The 19,508-nt window shown below is 47.3% G+C and overlaps 1 protein-coding gene across 1 annotated transcript in view; it reads right to left on the bottom strand.

Annotated features, from left to right (window-relative positions):
• The window catches only part of LOC109290317 (oxysterol-binding protein 2-like), a 279,965-nt gene that overhangs the window by 190,276 nt on the left and 70,181 nt on the right, over positions 1-19,508 (bottom strand). The window contains exon 2 of the mRNA XM_019506762.1: positions 6,174-6,424. Coding sequence (XP_019362307.1) covers positions 6,174-6,424 — 251 coding nt within the window. The remainder of the gene's footprint in view (positions 1-6,173; positions 6,425-19,508) is intronic.

Genomic DNA, 19,508 nt, shown 5'->3' with positions numbered 1-19,508 from the left:
GGCCCCTCCTGGTGCCTGCCCCCCACTGCTGCCTGCTCCCCCATCTCTTACCCCCTGTGCCTGTCTTCCCCTCCCTGCCCCCCTTCATCCTCCAACTGCTTACCTTTTGCTGCAGTGCTGCTCCAGGTCTAGAGCACTCAGCAACAGCCCTGACCCCACCACTGACTATTCCCTCTTGAAGGGACAGACCTCCCCCTGTTACAAAAGTCAATGCAGGTTATGGTGAGTTAGTATAGCATCATGCACTCATGGTGAGAGCAACCAACCTCTGCACTAGATTCAGCTTCCAAATGGTCCAAATCATAGTCTAAAGTACAACATGCTACATGTCAGGCCATAGCCTCAAACCCATGACCTCAATCTGACCAGCATACCCAATTATCCCAGCCTGCTATCCTACAGCTGACCACCTGAACTGGGCAAGCCTAGCCTGAAGCCTCCATCAAGACTGAGCCCTCTGCCCACTCCTTGAGTGCCTGGTCAGGGTCAGCTGACTACACTTCCCCACATGCTCCTGAGGAGGAACAGGAAGTGTCTGGGCACCAGGATTCGATACAATTCTAAACCAGTGGTTTTCAGCCTGTGATCCATGGACCCCTGGGGGTTTGCACACTATGTCAAAGAGGTCTGCAAAAGATGATATGATCAATCTAAAATATGCGAATACCCACACTTACAATTCAAAGGGGTCCACACCTCCATTTGAATTTTTTTAGGGGTCCGCATATGTAAAAAAGGTTGTAAACCACTGTTCTAACCTGCTCTGCTGTCCTCTCCAACTTGTTCTCTGCCTCTGCTCTCTGTTTGATCTCTTGGCTTCCTGACTTGGCTTATTCCTAGATCTGCTGGCTTCCTGAGCTGGCTTGTCCCTGTACTCTGCTCACTGACCCTGGTCAGCATCTTGATTCCCCAAGTGGCCCTAGACCTGGTCATCCACAACCCAAAATGACAGTTTAGTACTCTAATCTCATATGGACCAAGGCATGTATAACTGCACTAACATCTCAATCTAGAAGAAAACTTTTTACTAGGCACAGAGGGAAGGAAGTACTCCTACTAAGGAAGCTACTTTACATGTAGAAGCACCCCTGGATACAACAACATCCCTAAACTCTGAACTAGGGAGACATTATTTTCCTATGCAAGTGTAGCCTCTCAATCAAAACCACTGGGTATTTCTTCTTGTAACAGGGAGACACTGCCTCTGTTACAGGAACATCTGGACAAAGCACCCATTTTTGTTGAGAACTTTGTTCGAGCCATGGAACTGAGTGACATATTGACTATTTACCCACCCAGAACGCTAAATACCCGCTATGGATTTTGGTGAAGTATCCATTACTTGCTGACAGCGGTGAGGTGTTCGACCAGATTGAGACAACAAAAGGCTGAATTGCCAAATAAGTCTTCCTGGCTGGCGTCGGACAACCGGAGATTGACAACAGCTGGGTGGAAACATTGTATAAAGGAATGTTGGTGAGATCAGTCTTCCCCAGAAGGGGAAGAGGAGCCAAGGCTTTAGACGCCAGAAATGGCAAGCAGCCTGCACAAAGGCGCCGGTGATGGGAGAGAAATTTGCCGAGTATTTCTTGTTGGAGCAGGGAGTGTCAGGGTATCCAGCCCGTTGGAAGACAGATTGCTGATTCAGGGAGACGATTGCAGCTCCATCCGGATCCGTGACCAGGACTTAGCTGCTGCAAGTTGATAAACAGGGCAGGTTTGCAAACACCCACCCGGTGAGTATTCATTGGGGGACTGATAAGTGAATCGGGAACTTGTAGGGAGAGCTGGCGAAGGGATCGACAGCAGGCAGCTAGCCAAGTTACACCTCTTGTGAGCGGGCATTACTGATGCTCGCTATTAAAACTAAGTAAGCACTCCTCTCGTGTGGTGTCTCCCTTGTATTACTCCCACCAAAGTTGTGGCAGGAAAGATTGACACCGAAATGAGGGAAGACAAAGCTATAACATCTTCTTGTGTGCCCGAGAAGAAGAACATGCTTACACTTCTAAACCAGCATTACTCAACTTGTGGGTCATGACTCAAAAGTGGGTTGCAAAAATATATGAAAGGGTAGCAAACAAATTTTAAAAATTTCCTTTAAAAGAGAAAAACATGGGAAACTGTGGTTTTCCCCTGAAGACTGGCAGAGTTCCAGCTTGGGAGGGGCTACTTGGGGCCACCTATATCCCACAAAAACCCTCCACTGCCTCCCCACCCCACACACTGGGGACCTGGGGGCAGGGGGCAATGGGTTGCGACTGTCCATTGATGTTTACAAATAGGTCCTGGTACAAAAAACTTTGAGAACCTCTGTTCTAAACTACAATTGTCATTACTGGGCTGAGCTGCACCAAGCTGCCCCCAGTAAGGGAGACCCAGACAGAGACACCTAAAAGGCCAGAACCTGCCCATGACTTACAACTGGAAGATCTCCCAGGGAAAGAAGAGGCCCTCAAAATTACTTAGTTTACTTCTGCCTGGGACTACAGACATGTCAAAAATACTCAGTCACAATGGTATCAATGGCAAGTAACAGTCCTGAAAGAATCTGAAAGACCCCCTGTATCTTATTGCCATGGCAAAATTCCGCGGCATACCTCTTCATTTCTGACGGCACACTTTTGTGCCATGGCACACTGGTTGGGAAACACTGGTCTTGACCATGTCACTAGGGGTGCACTGATAAATATTTCTGGGGCTGATACTGATAGCCAGTATCAATCTGATTGCTGATATGCAACCTGGCAGCTTGGAGAGCAGCGTCCAGCTAGTAAGTCTGTTGTACAGGAAGGGGCATGGTAAGGGAGGCAGATCAAGGCCTCTGCAGTGAGAGAGGGAATGGGGCTGGGGCAGGGTGCAGGACAGAGCTGGCAGCTTGTCCAGGGGACACAGGGAGGGGGGAGTGGATCCTGCCACTACGTGCACCCTAGGGGAGCAATGGGGGGCATGTGCCTCTTGAATTTGTGCACGGGGCAAGGGCAGGCTGCTACTGCAGGCTGGGGCAGTGGCAGCTCCGAGCTCTTCCCAGCAGGGGGGCTGGGCCAAGGCTGAGCTTGGGGCAGGTGGCGGAGGCGCTGGGAAGGGGGGACCTACAGGGTGGGCTGTGGCCACCCCAGAATTTGCCATAGCCTGCCCCGTAGCTCCTCCCGCCAGAGCCACCAGCGCCCGCCCCAAGCGCAGCCCCAGCCCAGCCCCCCTGTCAGGAAGAGCCCAGCACTGCCCCAGCCCCAGCACCTACCCCAGCCCCACTCCCTCCCTCACCACAGGGGCCTCAATCTGCCCTCCCACATCCCTTCTTGCCCTCCACCCTTTCCCCCACAACAGACTTACCAGCAGGACGCTGCTCTGCAAGCTGCCAGGCTGGCTGCATGCATGCTGCAGCTGCACACATACGGGTAACATTTATTGGCAACATTATTGGCCGCATCAGCCAAAGAAAGCCAATTGCTAATAATGTTATTTTTCCTTTTACTGGTGTCAATACAATATGGATCGATGTATTGGTGTACCTCTGCATGTCACCCCTTTCTTAGAAACCTTCCATCAGTTCCCTATTCCTGATATAAACTGTTTATTTTCACCTTCAAGGCTGTTCACAGCCTGATCCCTGCTGTACTGTTTCTCTCTTATTCAGTAATAAGAGGTCAACTCCTGCTCCAAATTGGCCCAGGATGCCAGGCTTCATCATGTACTTGTTAAACTTTTAAACAAATGTCCTCATGCTTTTTCCTGAGTTACCTCCACGCTTCAGAGAAGCTGTCTGTAAACATGTACAAAGCTACTTCATTGTTAGAAGGCAGGGTACACTTGTACCTTTATAGAGTAACTACGATACATACGTATATATAGACCCAAGATCTTGTGAACCCAGTTGCACTTCATCAGATGCTGTGGAAGGACAGGACTTGTTGTCACACAGAAGTTGCCTTAATATCGTCTTCTGCTGTAATGTCTACAAAAAAAACTGTCGACCGACAGTTAGGCTGCAGCTGCACAGACCACTGAGCACTGTGCTGACTAATTCTCTCTGATCCTTTTCTTGTACTGCCCCATCTGCTAATGTCCTTGACTAGGGATGGTCAACCTTCGGTCCATGGGCCAGATCTGGCCCACAGCCCCATCATCTGGCCTATCAGGCTCCCCATGGGGTCCAGAAAATTGGAGGCAGGAGAGCGGTGCCACTGCTGCCCCACACTGCCATGTTTCCAGACCCATGGGAAGTCCTGGACCCCACTCACTGGATTGGGCATCTGATCCCAGTGCTCAGGGCTGAGATGGCAGCAGAAGGCCCCTGGGCCCAATTCCAGTATGGGGAAGCTTCAGGCCCCCAGGGACCAATCCTAGCCAGGTGGGGTGGGAAGGGGTGATACCAGGCCTCTGGGGACCAATCCCAACATGTGGAAGAAGGGGACAGAGCTAGGCCCCTGAGAACCAATCCTGGCATAAGGGGGTGGTGCAGGGCTCTGGGGCCTGATCCTGGTGCATGGGGAGGGGCATGGAGGAGGTGATGCAGACCTCAGGGCCAGATCCTGGCCTGCAGTGCTCAATCTGGCCCACAAACCATCCCACCCCCCTGATTTGGTCTGCAGAGCCAAAAGGTTGAGCACCCTCTGTCCTTGATCATAAAAGTAAATTGTCAGCTCTATGAGACAGGGTCTGTCTTTTTGAACTGTGTTTGTACAGCACCTTGCATAATAGAGTCCTGGTTCATGACTGGGGCTACTAATCACTACAAGTATAGTGAAAGAGGCTGAATTATTGCAATAGCCATGCTGGGAAGAACTGAAGGGTGATATGCGACCTCTGTCTCAGGATTTTTGGGGGGGAAAGGCTGAAGAAGTGAGGGAACAGGGAGTTACATATTTGGATTATGCTGGCCTGTGAACACGTCCTAACTGTTGATCCTAGATCAGGTGGAATTGTTTTCAAATATGAATGTTTAAAATGACAGACCTGTTTTTGCACTGTCTGCTTAGGAAAGAAGCATACTATACATTCAATATGCATTCATTAATTCAGTATTTAAATCAGTATTCCCAAGACTGTGCATTCATTCATTATAAATTATTCATTCTTTTTGCTTTGTTTATAGACTTTCTGGTGCTCTTTCTTCCCTCCGGAAAAAATAAAAATATCCCTCCCACACAGGCCATAATGGAACATACCACCATGAAGGAGACTGAGCAGGATTCCCCAACATGCAAGACAACCACGTCCATAAAATCAGAAAGCTTGTAATGTTGGACAGGGACAGGAGATAGTGAATGGTAACTGGCTGACTACAAGGTCATAATCTACACTGAGCTATCACAGAGAGGACACAGTTGTGTATTTATACACAGCTGATACATGTTACTTTATAGCTTTTAAACACTAATGTCCGGATGTCCAGTCAAAGGAAAACCTGGGTAGCTCCACGAAAATCAATGCCAATTAACACTAATCAAGGATCTGAATTTGCAGCACAGAACAGCTCACAGTACCTCAACCCCTATGTTACCAAGCTACCTAGATGACAAACTGCCTGTTCCCCAAGGGCTAGCTCAACAGCACATTATAATGCAAGCTTGTGGCTTGCTACAGGGACACTGTAAAGAAGCCTCTTCAAACCAGGGTTTGTGCAGACTCAGGTGCATCTAGCCTCTATCACAGCAGTTATGAATGGTTACATGCACACATTACACCATGGACCCTGAAGAAGCCCTTCCTCTTTTTTGTGACTTTTATAAGGTAGAATCCTCTTCAGCTTAATCATCATAGGGCTGACAGAACGAAATGTGCCTGAGCTTTAACTAAACTCCAGGATGCTTCCCAGAGGCACCCAACAATAATCCAACACAATAGCTTTTTTATTCTTTCCTCTTCTGTGAACAGCTGTGCCAGGAAGTGGAAATGGTTTTGGGGGAGAGAAGGGGTGTGGGGGTTGGGGTTACTCCATGTTTTAGGAGAGGGTGGAAATGCAAGGAGTAAATATTTGCCCATCTGCTTCAAAATCAAATACCGGAGCATACACATGCACACACAGACACAAAGTTTACCTGACACACAGCTATTAACTGACTGGTGAGGCACAGACCATGGGCAACCTACACTCCTGCTCCAACCCCAACTATACTCAGTATTTCCAAGACAGTTCAAGAACAACAAAGAGCAGCTAGCTCCTCACTTACATTGATCATAGCATTGGAGGTGATTCTGAATAGGGTAGCTCGCTCATTCACAGCTTTGATCTTCTCTCCGCTCTCTGCAGGCAGCTTCAGGTTCTCCAGCTCACTCAGGGACCTCTGGAGAGCCGCTCCATGTTTAGCTATAAGATCGTTGCATGTGCTTAGATCCTCCAGTTTACTCGAGAGGGTTTTCAGAGTGCTGTGCAGTTCACTCTTGTCAGATTGAGAGGCTGGTTCCTCATCACCAGAGTCATCTGTAAAGGGGGATGGGAGTAGAGAAAAAAAGGTTTCTATGGTTACCACTGGACTGTACTAAACCATGAAGTCAGGCTGTGCACAAAAAGTGAATCAAGACCTCCTTGTTTATGCTGCGTGCCAGCTCTTCCAACAATTCAGATGGGGCACAGGGAGCAACTGCCTCCATGCTGTTCTTCCTAAAAAGCTTGAGCTGCACAACCCAGATAGGAGCCCGGGGGAAGCACTCAGTGGCTGGAGCCTGTACTAGTATAGCTGTCCTGGTACCAATGCCAAAATAAGTCCATTTAAAGCGGTCTCACCTGTCTACAAAAGCTGCAATCACATCCTTGTCTTGCAGTGTAAATACACCCTGGCATAAACTGAGCCAGTAAAGTGGGCTCTGAAAGCCCTGTATTCCTAAGGAAAATGACCTTTTTGGAAAAGATCTGGTGAAATCAGAAGAGAATAGCAGCCTTTCCACAGAACTTTTAAACCAACCTATAGACTCCTGCTGATGAGCCCCGGCAGGATGCTCTGATTAGGGAGGGATTTAACCCCCATCCTGGTCTGCACCTTCTCAGACTTTCCCCTTCTCGCTGCTCATTTCCTGCTCTGTCTCTATTTAACTGTGTAGGTAGCTTTAAACATTTTACAGAAAAAGCGATCACCCTCTGCTGAATGCTGCAGGTTTTTAGAGAGATGTATGTATGAGGCTCATCTCTTTTAAGTTTTCTAGGAGTCTTCCCTAAGGGTATGTCTCAAAATCCTCGATTCCAGTGAAGGTTCTTCCATGTCCATTACCAGCTTTTCCCTTCCCTTCTCCTGCCTCAGCTGGGGAACAGGTAGAGTGCTGGCAGGTGACTGCTGCACACAGAGAGAGGAGGTTACATGTCAAGCTAAGCTGCTGAGGGGCTGTCATGCTTTGCACAGCAGACCTTGCTTTAGCAGCAGCAGCTGACACTGGGGAGGGATGAGTGACTTCCATTAATGTCAACATAAAAGGAAATATGTTTTAATATTTACAACAACAGCAAAACTTTCACGGTCCACTGAAGGGAAAACATAGATGTCCAATATCACTAAACTACAAAGATAATGGTTACCTTGCAACTTAAAAGCACTGTGCGATTAAAATAATGCATAGGCAGGGTAATGCAGTCATTTAAAAAAAATGGTCAAGCTCCCTCCCCTGGAGTGAAGTGCAATGAACCTAAACAGTGGGAATCTATGACATTCTGAGAAGGCACAAGGGAATTGGCAAAAAATCTTTCCCAAAGCGGGCTGAAAGCACTCATTCTGCTGCAGAGAGCTACAGGAGTGGTTCCTAAACACGTTAGTGCCTACCTGTCAAAGAAACGCATGCATTTTGGCTCTTACTGTATTATTAAAAATAGACTCAATTGTGTACACAGCTACCATGCTGTCTTTCAGTGCATGCCTTACCACATCACCAAGTCACCTTCCCATGGCTCTACTACTGCACTAGGGAAGGTTCCTCTAGACAGCCAGAGGGCCCAATGTTGCAATGCTCACAAGTAGCACGATGACAATAAATGCTAACTTCTGAGACAGACAAGGCTTTGTGACAGGAGTCTTTTGGGCTTCCATTCCACTTGGAGCAATCTACAACCCCTTGCTCTGCCTCCATACCGATGGGCAGATCTAGGATTTTGAAACAGGGGGTGTGCAGCAGCAAGTGGTGTTGCAGGAGTGGCTGCACCCCAGATCCCAGCCAGCCCCCCCAACTGGGGAGGTTGATCACACCGCAGGAAACCTTTTCGTATTGCCAACTCTCATGATTTTTGGCATTGTTCTTAAAGTATATGCTTTGGGAATGTGAGAAACTTAGCTCTTTTTTAATATATATTTATATATACACACAACTCTTTCATTTATATATATAAATAAATGAAAGAGCTAAGTTTTTCATGTTCCCAAAGCATAAACTTTAAGACCACCAAAAATCATGAGAGTTGGCAACACTGCTTTTTAAAGTCCCTTCCCCTCCCCTTTCAAATGAATGACCTACTGAAGAATGTCTTGCATTTGAAAGCTTGCTTAACATTATCTCAACTATGCAGTTGGTTCACTAAAGGATTTCACCCTAAGAAACCCTTTCCCTTTCCACAGTTAATTGTTCTCACTCCTACCAAGCAAATGAAAAAGTGCTGGAAGTGAATGCAGAGCTTGCTGCCTGCTTTCTTGCACCTTCTCCACCTGGCAAAGCATGGGCGACTGCTGCCACCTCAGTTGGGGGGGCATGTGCCCTCCCCCCCCGCAAACAGTCAGCGACGGGGCAGGAGGTGGCAACATGGCCAATCTCACCCAGGAAGCAGTTTAAGCGCTCCCAGGAGCAGCCACAGCACTTCATCCAGGCACTCCCACTCCCCAGCCAGCACTCGCAGGGGGGGCACCGGTGCTCCTGCCTGCCCGCCCTGTGCCCGTCACCTAAGGTGGGGAGCATGGCTGTCAGGGGGTGCACCAGTGCTCTCAGGGGGTGCACATGCACCCTCATGTATCCCCTATGCATCACCACTGTGGCAAAGCAAAGAGGTAATGAGAAAGGAAAAGGCAGTGGGTGTAGTGTGTGATGTCACATGATTCTTAAATTACAAGACAGACACCACCCTGGTGATGAGAGACCTCGAAGGTACCTCAGTGACAGCTGGGGAAGGATGAATGCACCAGCACATTGGGCTTTCTGTACCAGAATAAAAGGCCTAGCTGCTCCTGCCAGCATGTCTAATAAATGGGTGATTTCTTTACTCCTAGTTTATTTATAACACTTTTCAAAATCATACAGTTTTATTGAGATGGATATTTAGCTATCATTCAATAACAGCATATTGATTCTACAGCTTTTGGGTAGGTAAAGAAACTGAAGGGGAAACAACCCTTGGTTTAATAACACTTAAGCCACGTTTCTAACCCAGGAATCAGAGCAATTTGGATATCATAAAATAACTATCAGCTCCAAGTGCTAATGAAGATGAGGCAGCAACATACTGAGGAGTGTGTTGTGCTGCAATCCAGAGCCAGTTACACAGGGGTGTAGTGATAAAACTTGGCTTACATCGTCAGTTCAGTGCTAGGGTCAACAGGAACAATCTAGTAGTTCTCCCTCTCCTCTGTTCTCCTATAGGGAATGGTGATCGTTTGATACATCCCAGATTTCACAACTTGATAAATGTGCAAGGAGCACTGCAAACTGGAACAAGAAAAAGACCACCAGGGTAGGTATGAAGCAAAGCAGAAATGAAGGAGGAGGAAAATACCAGCAAGTGGACAAACTGAATCTATTAGGGGTGTGCAAAACAGGCCCTAATCGACTTGGATTCAAATTCAGACTGAATTGGGGACAGTGATTTGATCATTGATTCGGATCACTGTCCCCGATTCAATTTGGACGAATCCGAATCTGAAGTTTCGATGCCGATTCAGAGAATCAGCAATTTGGACATAAACACAGCTTTAAATGTTTTTTCTACATGCCTCGAGGTACCAGACGCAGCTTGTGAACGCTGCAATGCTGGGGTGGATGGAGTGCCCCACATGAGTGTGGTGGGGGGCCCCCTGCATGCTCAGTGGCGAACCCAGAAGTGGACCAGAAGTACTTCCAGTCCACTTCTGGGTCTGCCAGGAGCATGCTGGGGGCCCCCTGCATCCCGCCAACTCGGCGATCAGCCGCAGGGGGACCCTGGGTGCCCCCCCAGACCCAGGAGGCACCAGTCGCCAAGCTGGGGGGGGAGCTTCTGGTCCATTTCTGGGTCTGCTGCCAAGCATGCTGGGGAGCCCCCTGTGCTGCTGTTGGACACTCCATGTGCCCCTGCATCGCCGCATTTACGAGCCGCCTAGTACCTAGAGGTATGCAGAAAAAACATTTAAAGCTGTGTCTATGCCCGAATTGCCAAATCTTCCCAAATCTCTCCAAATTGATTCGGAGTGATTAAAGGGTCCTCTGATTCGATCCATGGCACAGAATCAGACCATGAACATGAGAACCAATTAACAAGGCTACAGGGGAAGAATGTACCATGGCTACTGAAGGCAAAGAAAATCAATGCTAGTGTTTGTACCACTAAGCAGAATATCATCCCTGAAACAGTCACAAGAAAGGCAAACAACTAGTCAAAGGAGATTTGAGTATGGCAGGAGAAAGAAGGAGCTGCTGATGACAGTGATGTCAACTGTCAGTCATGCAACATGACAAGAGCATTAGAGCTCAAGATATAGTCTGACATGGGTTTTGGAAGCAGGCCAGGACACAGAAAACAACCAGGAAAATGAGACCAGGTGGGACTGTCTGGGCTACTTTCCACTGCCCAGTGAACAGATATGATGGAGACATATACCAATTGGCATTATACAAGATTTTGTGTTTTGGCTGGTGGAATAACAGCAGAAATCTATCAGAGATGGAGAAACAAAATCAATAGATGGATCCAATGCTGGGTCAGGAGGGACTTTTTTTACTTAACTACTCTATTTTCTTATTACCTTGTTCCCTAACCAACTCAAACCCAATACAAGTCAAGTCAACCAGCCTCTCTGCCTATTGGCTGACTAGCAAAGTATTTTATTTGTCAGCCTTCCTATATGCTGGCTGAATTAGATCCTGGTTGAGAATCAGCATTACGAGCTGACTAGTTCCAGGGGGATAGATGATCATCCCAAATGCCCAGCAAAGCAGGAAGGAGAGTGCTTTCACAGAGGTAGGCAGTTACAGTGACATGGTTGGCAGCTTTGATTGAGACTAACATGTTGCCTCATGTATCTGGACTCCTCCGGTCAGAAAAACCATGACTGAAAGTACCTCAGTATCTAAGATGCTGTCAGTATCTGAATTGAAATCCGTGGTGGAAGTGAGAGAAGAGTATTGATTCAAAACCTCAAAGCAGTTAGCATTTTCTTGGCTTTGCTCCAGTCTCTAACTAGCTATGCCCATAAAAATACAAAGCTTAAACTGAGCTGGGCTCATGTTTTCTAGCTATCAAAATTGTTCCCTGGGAAAGAACAAGTGGCGATTCAACCACAGGAGACACAAGGCTTCATTAGACACTGCAGCAGATGAATGGGAGGAATAGGAACACCTCAGGAAAAATACCAATTAGAGGAACCAACTTTTGAGAAAGGCCTGCCTTTCCCTGTACGCCAGTGAAAGCAGGCTGCTATCTGCAGCAGCACTAGCTGAACACACACCTCACAAACCAGCCATTGCACCAGGAGGTTAATGAGAATGCTCCTTCCTGCTGGGGATGCAATCTCCGCACCCAAAACAGATTTTTTGTATACCACAGCAATCCATGACACATTCCCTTTGAATGTATCACTTCTTTTGCGCATAAAAGGGGGAATATCTCATGAGTAGGGATCTTTATAAATCACAGAGAAAGTGCCTCCACAGCAGCTCCGTTACTTTTTCATTTTGCCACCCCCCACTGGTGGAGAAGTCCCACCAGCTGGGCCTTTTGCCACTGATCACTGCAAAAGTGAAAACTGTGGTTTTAAATATGCCGTGGTCTTTGCCTCTCCATCGCTGATTGGTGGAGGGGCCCCAACGGCCTCGCCACTTGCTGCTGACTGGCAGGGAGGCAAAAACCGCAGCATAGTTTTCGTATCCCCAACAATCAGCAGCACAATCTGTCAATCAGGAGTGGGGTTGGGGAGAGCAGCAAAATGGAAAAACTTAAAGGAACCATGACAGGGGGCACTTCCTCAGTGATTTATGGAGATCCCTACTTATGTGATGTGCAGCAGTGTGAAAACAGGTTGCCAGCTTCCAAGGGTTACAGCCCAGCCATTGGCAGTAAGGGGTGACTGCAGGCTGCCTAGGTAATGGAGCTAGCTGAGAGTTAATTAGCTAGCTGGAAGCTAAAAGGCTCTCAGAAAGAGGAGCCAGAGAAATCCACTTCCAGAAAGAATCAGAATGGGGAGTTAGGCTCCTAGGGAGAGGAGCTAGAGACAGGCAGACAGCTGGGACCTGAAAGCCAGAACCTGAGAGTAGAGAGCCAAGAGAGAGAGCTGGTAGGTAGGCTCATGGTGGAGCCTGAGGACCACCCTTGGAGTGATTTTATCCTGAGAGTACGCCTCTGACTGTGTAAATGATCATGGGATGTGGAGAGACTGCGAGTGTGTCAAGCAACTGTGTAGATTAAAGGAGGGAATAAATAAAAGAATGCATCCTGTATGTGCTCAGCTCTGTACATATGATGTGAATCTAGCAAAGCTAGCATCTGCGAGCTTTCTGACCACTACGCTGACTTGCATAAGCAGTATACGCATGGCAGAAAGCGATCCTTTTTTGCCAAGAAAAAGCACCTGGGCCAACAGGAGACAGTTGTGATATTGTTCTGTTCAGGCTGGTTAGTTTAGATGAGGACTATTTCTTTTTCTTCTGTCTTGCATAAGAGCTGGATATAACGGAGCTCATAGCTACCCTACACAAACTCATAGATTCAAAAGTCATTCATCAATAACCTGTTGCGAATTAAGTACAAAAGAGCAGCAAAGGAGCACTGAAGGATGAACAAAGCAGCTCTGAAAACAGCCTGAAAGCCTGCAGGAGGTGTCTGTGGGAAGGGCAAGTTATACAGTGTATCTGTCTGCCTAATGGGCTGCCCTAAAGTTGCTGGATATTATTAGCATGGCAATAATGCTTTACAACTAAGTTACAGGCTTCCATGTTTGTCCCCACTCCATGGCTCCTAGAGCCAATTTGCTCAATTTTAAAAATGGGTTTTCAACCCACTGTAGCTGGGCTGCAATTTCAAGGCAGGCTCTTTAATTCAAGCTAGACAACGAGAGCATCTTCTGAGGGGACAGCAGTGGATGTTATATTACCTTGACTTCCACAAGGCTCTCAAAATGGTCTCCATGACACATCTAGCTAGTAAACTAAAGAAATATAGTCTGGATAAAATTATAATAAGATGAGCATACAACTGATTGAATTTTCAAAGAGTTGTCGTCAATGTTTCAGTGACCAACTGGAAGGAGATTATCAAGCGGAGTTTCCCAGGAGTCTGTCTTGGGTCCAGTACTGTTAAATAGCTTCTTAATAATCTAGAGCAGCAATACCGAACCTTTTTATGCCGCAGCCCAGCAAATTGCAGACCGGAAGCAGCTGCAGCCCGGCAGACTGCAGACTACCATGCAGAGCCCCGCAGCCAGAATTTCCGGCCAGAACACGGGTAAAGATAGTTCCACGCCCAGGCAGGGGGACGGCCAAACTGCTGCCGCGGGCCCTGCAGGAGGAGTCATGGCCTCTCTGCAGGGCCATGGTTTGCCGGTTCACAGTCACTTCTGGTCCAGCAGCTGACCTTCCTGCGGACTGGCAGCCGACCCTTTGCAGCCCGGTACCGGGCCGCAGTCCGAGGGTTGGGAACCCCTAATTTAGAGGACAGAAGTGAGTGCACACTTGGCAAATGTGCAGATAATATCAAGGTGGGTGGGGTAGCAAAAATTTTAGAGATAAGATTAGGATTCAGAATGAATTTTGCAAACAGGAAAAACGGCCAGAAATTAATCAAATGAAATTCAGTACTTACAAAGATGAAGTCCTGCACTTGGGATGGAACAAGCAAATGAACAAATACAAACTGGAGAACAGCTGGCTAGGTTGCAGAAATGCAGAAAAAGATTTGCAATTTTATTTAACTACTTATTTGATTTTATGCTTGTCTCAGGCCATCTTACCAGAGGGGAACAGAATAACTCCTAAAACAGGAAAATGTTTATAAAACAAGAGAAAACAAAAAAGAAAGCCACTAAATAATGTCCCAGACTAGCTTTGCTTGCTAAACATCTGCCTGAATAGGAAGGTCTCAAAGTGCTTCCAATAAATGTCTACACTTGCTCTGTACCAGACCGCAGGAAAGAGGGAGTTCCAGAGTTGGGTGAGAATAATGTCCCATGATTTTTTTGCCAGGTATACTCTGTACATTGATGGCACCTGCAAAAGGTTGTTTTTGGCTGACCTTAAGGATTGTGATGGAAGTCCTTTAGTTTGTAGGACCCAGGCTAATTAGGCCCTTACAGTCAAAACCAGCATTTGAATTGCACCCAGGAAGCTAGCAGGTGCTTGCAGGTTACAGAGCACTGGAGTTATGTGCTCAGGAGACACACCCTCATCAGAAGATGAGCCGCTGCATTCTGTACCATCAGCAGTTTCTAGACAGTCTGCAAGGGCAGCCCTATATAGACTGCATTGCAGTAGTCTAGCCTTGAGGTGACAAAAGCATGGATGATGGTGGACAGATCTGAATCTGAAAGGTAGGCTCACAGTCATCTCATCAGATGGAGTTGGTGAAAGTCACTCCTAGCCACTGCTGTCACCTGAAGATCCAGGCACAGCATAGGATCCAGGTGCACCCCAATGCTACAAACCTGAGTAACCAAAGGAGGCTGAACTCCATCAGTGACAGGCGTCCCTATCCCCTCCAAGGCAAGCAGTCTATCCAGCACCATCACCTCTATCTTGATTCAGTTTCAACTGGTGCAGCCACACTCAGCTTCCAGCCACAGTCAGGCACCCAGAAAGGACTGAAATTGAGATCTGGATCAGATGAGAGAGAGAGAGGCAGAGTTGGGTGTCATCAGCATACTGATGGCATCTCAGTCCAAATCTCTCCACAGCCTTGCTCAGCAGCCTCATGTACACATTGCACAGGCAGGGCAACAAAATGGAGCCCTAGAAGACCCCAAAGGAAAGGCTGCAAGGCAATGACAAGCACTTGTCCGTCACCACTCTGCTAGGAAAGAATGGAAACAATTTAAAGTGATCTCATGAGTACCCACCAGATCACGTAAATGTTTTATCAGCACTGCATGATCAACTGTACCTAAAGCCTCTGGAAGAACTAGTAAGATCAGCAAAGTGTGTTTCCCTTCTTAATCTCCAGACAAAGATCTTCAACCAAAGCCACAAACACAGTTTCTACATTTTTTCCAGGATAAAAATCAGACTGATATGGGTCCAGGAATCCAATGGCTTCCAAATGCACCCAGACCTGTCAGGCAACCCTCCAATCAATAAACTTCCCCCAAAAGAGAGGTCGGGATAGGGTTATAGCTGGATAGGGAATCAGTATCAAGCACTAGTTATAAACTCAATACAGATCAACAACGTACCACTGGTGCACAAAACAAAGCCAAAGATATATGGGAATGTATTAAAATAAGTTACTTGCCTGTGACACAAGAATCAATTCTTTCAATGTATTTGGCACCGGTGCAGCTTCACTAGGAGCACTGTGTTCAAGAATTTAGTGGAGAGCAACTAAAATTATTCGTGACAATTAAAACACGACTTTTAAGTGAAGGTTGAAAGAACTGGAATTATTTAGTTTGTAGAAGAGAAGACTGGAGGTGATAACAGGCTTCAAATACATGAAGGGATATTACAAAGAGGATAAGGACTACTTGCGAAGACTGTGTGCTGGCATGGTGCTGTGTACTCACCCAGGTTCATAAATAATGTCAGGTACATCATAAAATTGTAGTTAGGCAAAACCCAACAGCAAGCAGGTGGCAGAGAGCTAAAAAGGAAATCCACCCCTGTTTAAGACAAATAGTCTGGTGGTTAGGGCACTCAAGAGGAATATGGCTCTCCCCGTTTTAGGCCAATGGTTAAGGCATTTATCTAGGTACTATGTGACCCATGTTCTAGACCCTTCCCCCCTTCCCCTTTATGGTAGAAGGCCCCAAGGACCATAGTGTGACACTGAGAGGCCCCAAGGGGCACAGGGTTATGCTGAGGGCCTGCGCAGAATAGGGTGCAGCAGAGTGCCTGAAGGACTGCATGATCTGGGGTGCAGAGTAGGGCTGCAGAGGGCGGCTTGAAGGGCTGCACTAGGGGCACATCGAGTAGGGCTGCCATGGCAGCTTGAAGAGGCCCCTATAAGAGGGGGGCAATGTGAAGGAGTGTGCAAGCAAGAGGCCAACAATGGACTGAGTTTACTCAGGCCACAGACTGGGGAGCAAATATAATCTGAATGCCATCTGCAAGGCATGGGCCATGGTGTAGGGAAGGTATGGAGCCATGGATAGCACCCCCTGTCATCTGGGTAACGTAAGGGCAGCCTCCCACTTATTATATCATATTAACATTAAAGCCGTGGCAGGCGAGGTAGGGCAGACTGCCCTAAGCAGGTGGGCGGGCCGACTTGTGACCTAGCCTCGAGTTTTCCCCCCCGTCACAGTAAAACATAACAAAACTAACCCTTGTGTGAATTGGCATAGCTTTAGAGTATATAGAGTGTAGAGTGTATGTAGCACAGGTTAACACCCATTAAGGGGTGAATTCCTCTGTTTTAAGAGTCTTTGTGATAGTTGAAGGGTAACTTGTAACCCCACCCAGAGCCTGGCACTGGAAGTGAAAAAACAAAAAGAATCCTTACTCCCAACAGATAGGAGTTTAATCATGGCATCCAGAACATGCAGAAAACCTGCCTGTTCTATGCAATGATTTAAATTAGCAAGGTCAGGAATAAAAACCATTACATGTAATTATCCCCAAAGTAAGCATTATTCCCAGGAAATGCAGTTAAACTAAAAATATCCAAACAAGACAAGGAATATCAACTAAAGCACCCAAACAATCTTAACACTACCCTACAATGACAACACAAAGAAGGAAAAAAAGAAAGCACTTTAGTCTACCTGCTACCACAAACACTAAAATACTTAAAACATAATTGTACAGTCAGTGCACTGCACCACTACATACCAGAAATAAGGTTAAGATATTTATATCTGTGTTCACCCTTTACTCCATCTTAACACAGCTTTTTGTTTGGAAATACAAAGACAGTAAAAGCCTCATTCTATTCAAGACATTTTCCCACCGACTTTCATAGGGACAAGATTTCAGTAGTAAACTCTTACTACTAATAAAGATAGCACCTGGGAGTGTGACTGAATATTGGACTGGAAATGTGCTCTTTAGTGAGTGCAGGACAGTTTCATTTAAAGTTTTTTCTCTCAAACACTGCCTCAGCCAAATGCAATCCCAGACTGACAGATGCATCAGGCTGGCTGTAACTAATGAACTGTTTGTTTTTATGTGAAGCTGTTATTAACAATTGTTTACACTGATCAGTTTCCATATCTTCTCTCATCTGATCTTTCTTTCATGAATTTCTCATCACTTTCCCTTCTTTCATTCCAGTCCTACTTCTCACACTTGTTCTGTGTATCTTTTTAAATGGACAATGCAGGAGTTGGAGCAGAGAACTTGTTCCCTGTATATCATCCCCAGTTTGGAAGACATAGAGAGAGTTAAGAACACTTTTGCACACCTCCTTTTTCACCAGGAGGCAGAGTGAGATCTTATCCAAGCCAAAACATTAATGCAGCCAGACTTATCTTTTCCCAGGTTGACTCCATCCTGTTTTACCCTGAGGTCATGTTAATTCAATGGCTCACTAACAAGACAGTCCCAGAAGCACATGTTTAAGAAGTCCTTTTTCCCCATTCCCAGTCATTTGTTTGCCCTACAAGCTGCAGTAAAGTCTAATAGGAGCTCTGAGCATTCCCCCAGTAACAGATATGCTGGTACAGCTATAGTAATTAAAATGATTTTGAGAAAGATAATTGCTCAGTTTCCTTCTGAAGAGTTCTTTAATTAAAGGAATCCAGAAGAGCTACACATAGGATTTGCTTTATCACCAGGAATCCTGGTTTTCTCAGATTTAAAAAAGTAACCCAAAATCCACATTTTTTCATGATTAAAATGAAACAACTAGTGTGTGTGTGTGTGTGTGTGTGTGTGTCTCTAGTGGTGTTTCATTTTGATCACATACAAATGTGGATTTTGGGTTACATTTTATAATCTGAAAATTGGGGATTTTTTTTAATCAGAGAAAACCAGGATCCCTGTGTATCACCCAAGAACTGCAATGATGTTTAGTGGCAATAGGGAGCATCTTCAGCAGCAAGAACTCTAAGGGTGTGTCCACACATGCAGGTACATGTGCTTGCAGCACCTCAGATAGGAGTGGCACAAATTTGACCTGGGGATTCTTGCTTCAGAGCATGTGCCCAGACAAGCACATTGGTGTGGGGTAAGTTGTGCTACCTGGGGCAAAATAACCCTGTCCAGCTCCTCCCAAATCTGCAGCCAGGGGGAGCTAGAGCCCGGGACCAGCACCTGTGCTGGCCCCAGCGGTATAAAAAGCTGCCCTGGTAAGCAACTCGTGGCTACTAGCCCTCAGGAGCTTCTGGGGGGGTCCTGGCATGGCACCAGAGATGGGCGCTGGAGTTTTTCTGGGCAGGATGGCACTGGGTTGCTGTGGAGGTCCTGAGCCTCCCCTTGCGGGATGGTGGCCAGGGTCTGGTTTGCCTGCACAGCCAGGTCCTGACGTTCCGCCTTCAGGCCCTGCATCGACTGCTCTATGGTGTTGGTAGCCATGCGGCATGGGGCCATCTGGGGCGCGCCTTCCTCCGCCACTTCTGGGGGCTCCGATACAATTGGCAGCTCCTCAGCCTGCAGGGCTTCTCCCTACAGGACCTGCGAGGGCTGCCAGAGTTCTACCAGGATCTCCTCCAGGCCTGGAGGCTGGTCTCCACCTCCAGGTCCCCTGCAACAGTCACCCAGCGTGCCAACCTGCTTATCGAGCCCCTCGTCTGGACCCTCCAGCTGGAGGTGCCCACAGCAAAGGTGCCCCAGTTGCAACTGAGGTTGATCCTGGCTGGTGTCACCTGTATCAGAGACCTCCTGGACTACAATAAGCAGGAGTGGGTACACCACGTTGCACTGGCCCAGCACGAGTCTACCTACAACATATGCGACTTGCCATCTGGTCCAGGAGGTGAAATCTGCCCTACTTCCCAATGCCCTTGCATTTGTTGACCATGTCCTGCGTGGTGGCAGTCCCCACCCCCCATGTCCTCCAGCCCACCAGAGTTTGTCATGGGGTTGGCACCTCGCCCAGCCTTGCAGTGCTCCCAGCTCCACCACCTGAGCCGGCTAGAAGACACCAGACCAGTCTGTTTTTCCACCATCTATCACCGCCACCTTTACCTGCTCACGTGCCACACAATCCATCATGTTGCTGCACGTCCCACCCAGACACCAAGTGGCAGGACCTGCTCAGTGAGGGT

The sequence above is a fragment of the Gavialis gangeticus genome, unplaced genomic scaffold, assembly GCF_001723915.1.
Source record: "Gavialis gangeticus isolate Ggan-Ray unplaced genomic scaffold, GavGan_comp1, whole genome shotgun sequence".
In the NCBI taxonomy this organism is placed as follows: Eukaryota; Metazoa; Chordata; order Crocodylia; family Gavialidae; genus Gavialis; species Gavialis gangeticus.
The sequence above is the reverse complement of the archived record's forward strand: the minus strand, read 5'-3'. Positions and strand labels throughout refer to the sequence as shown.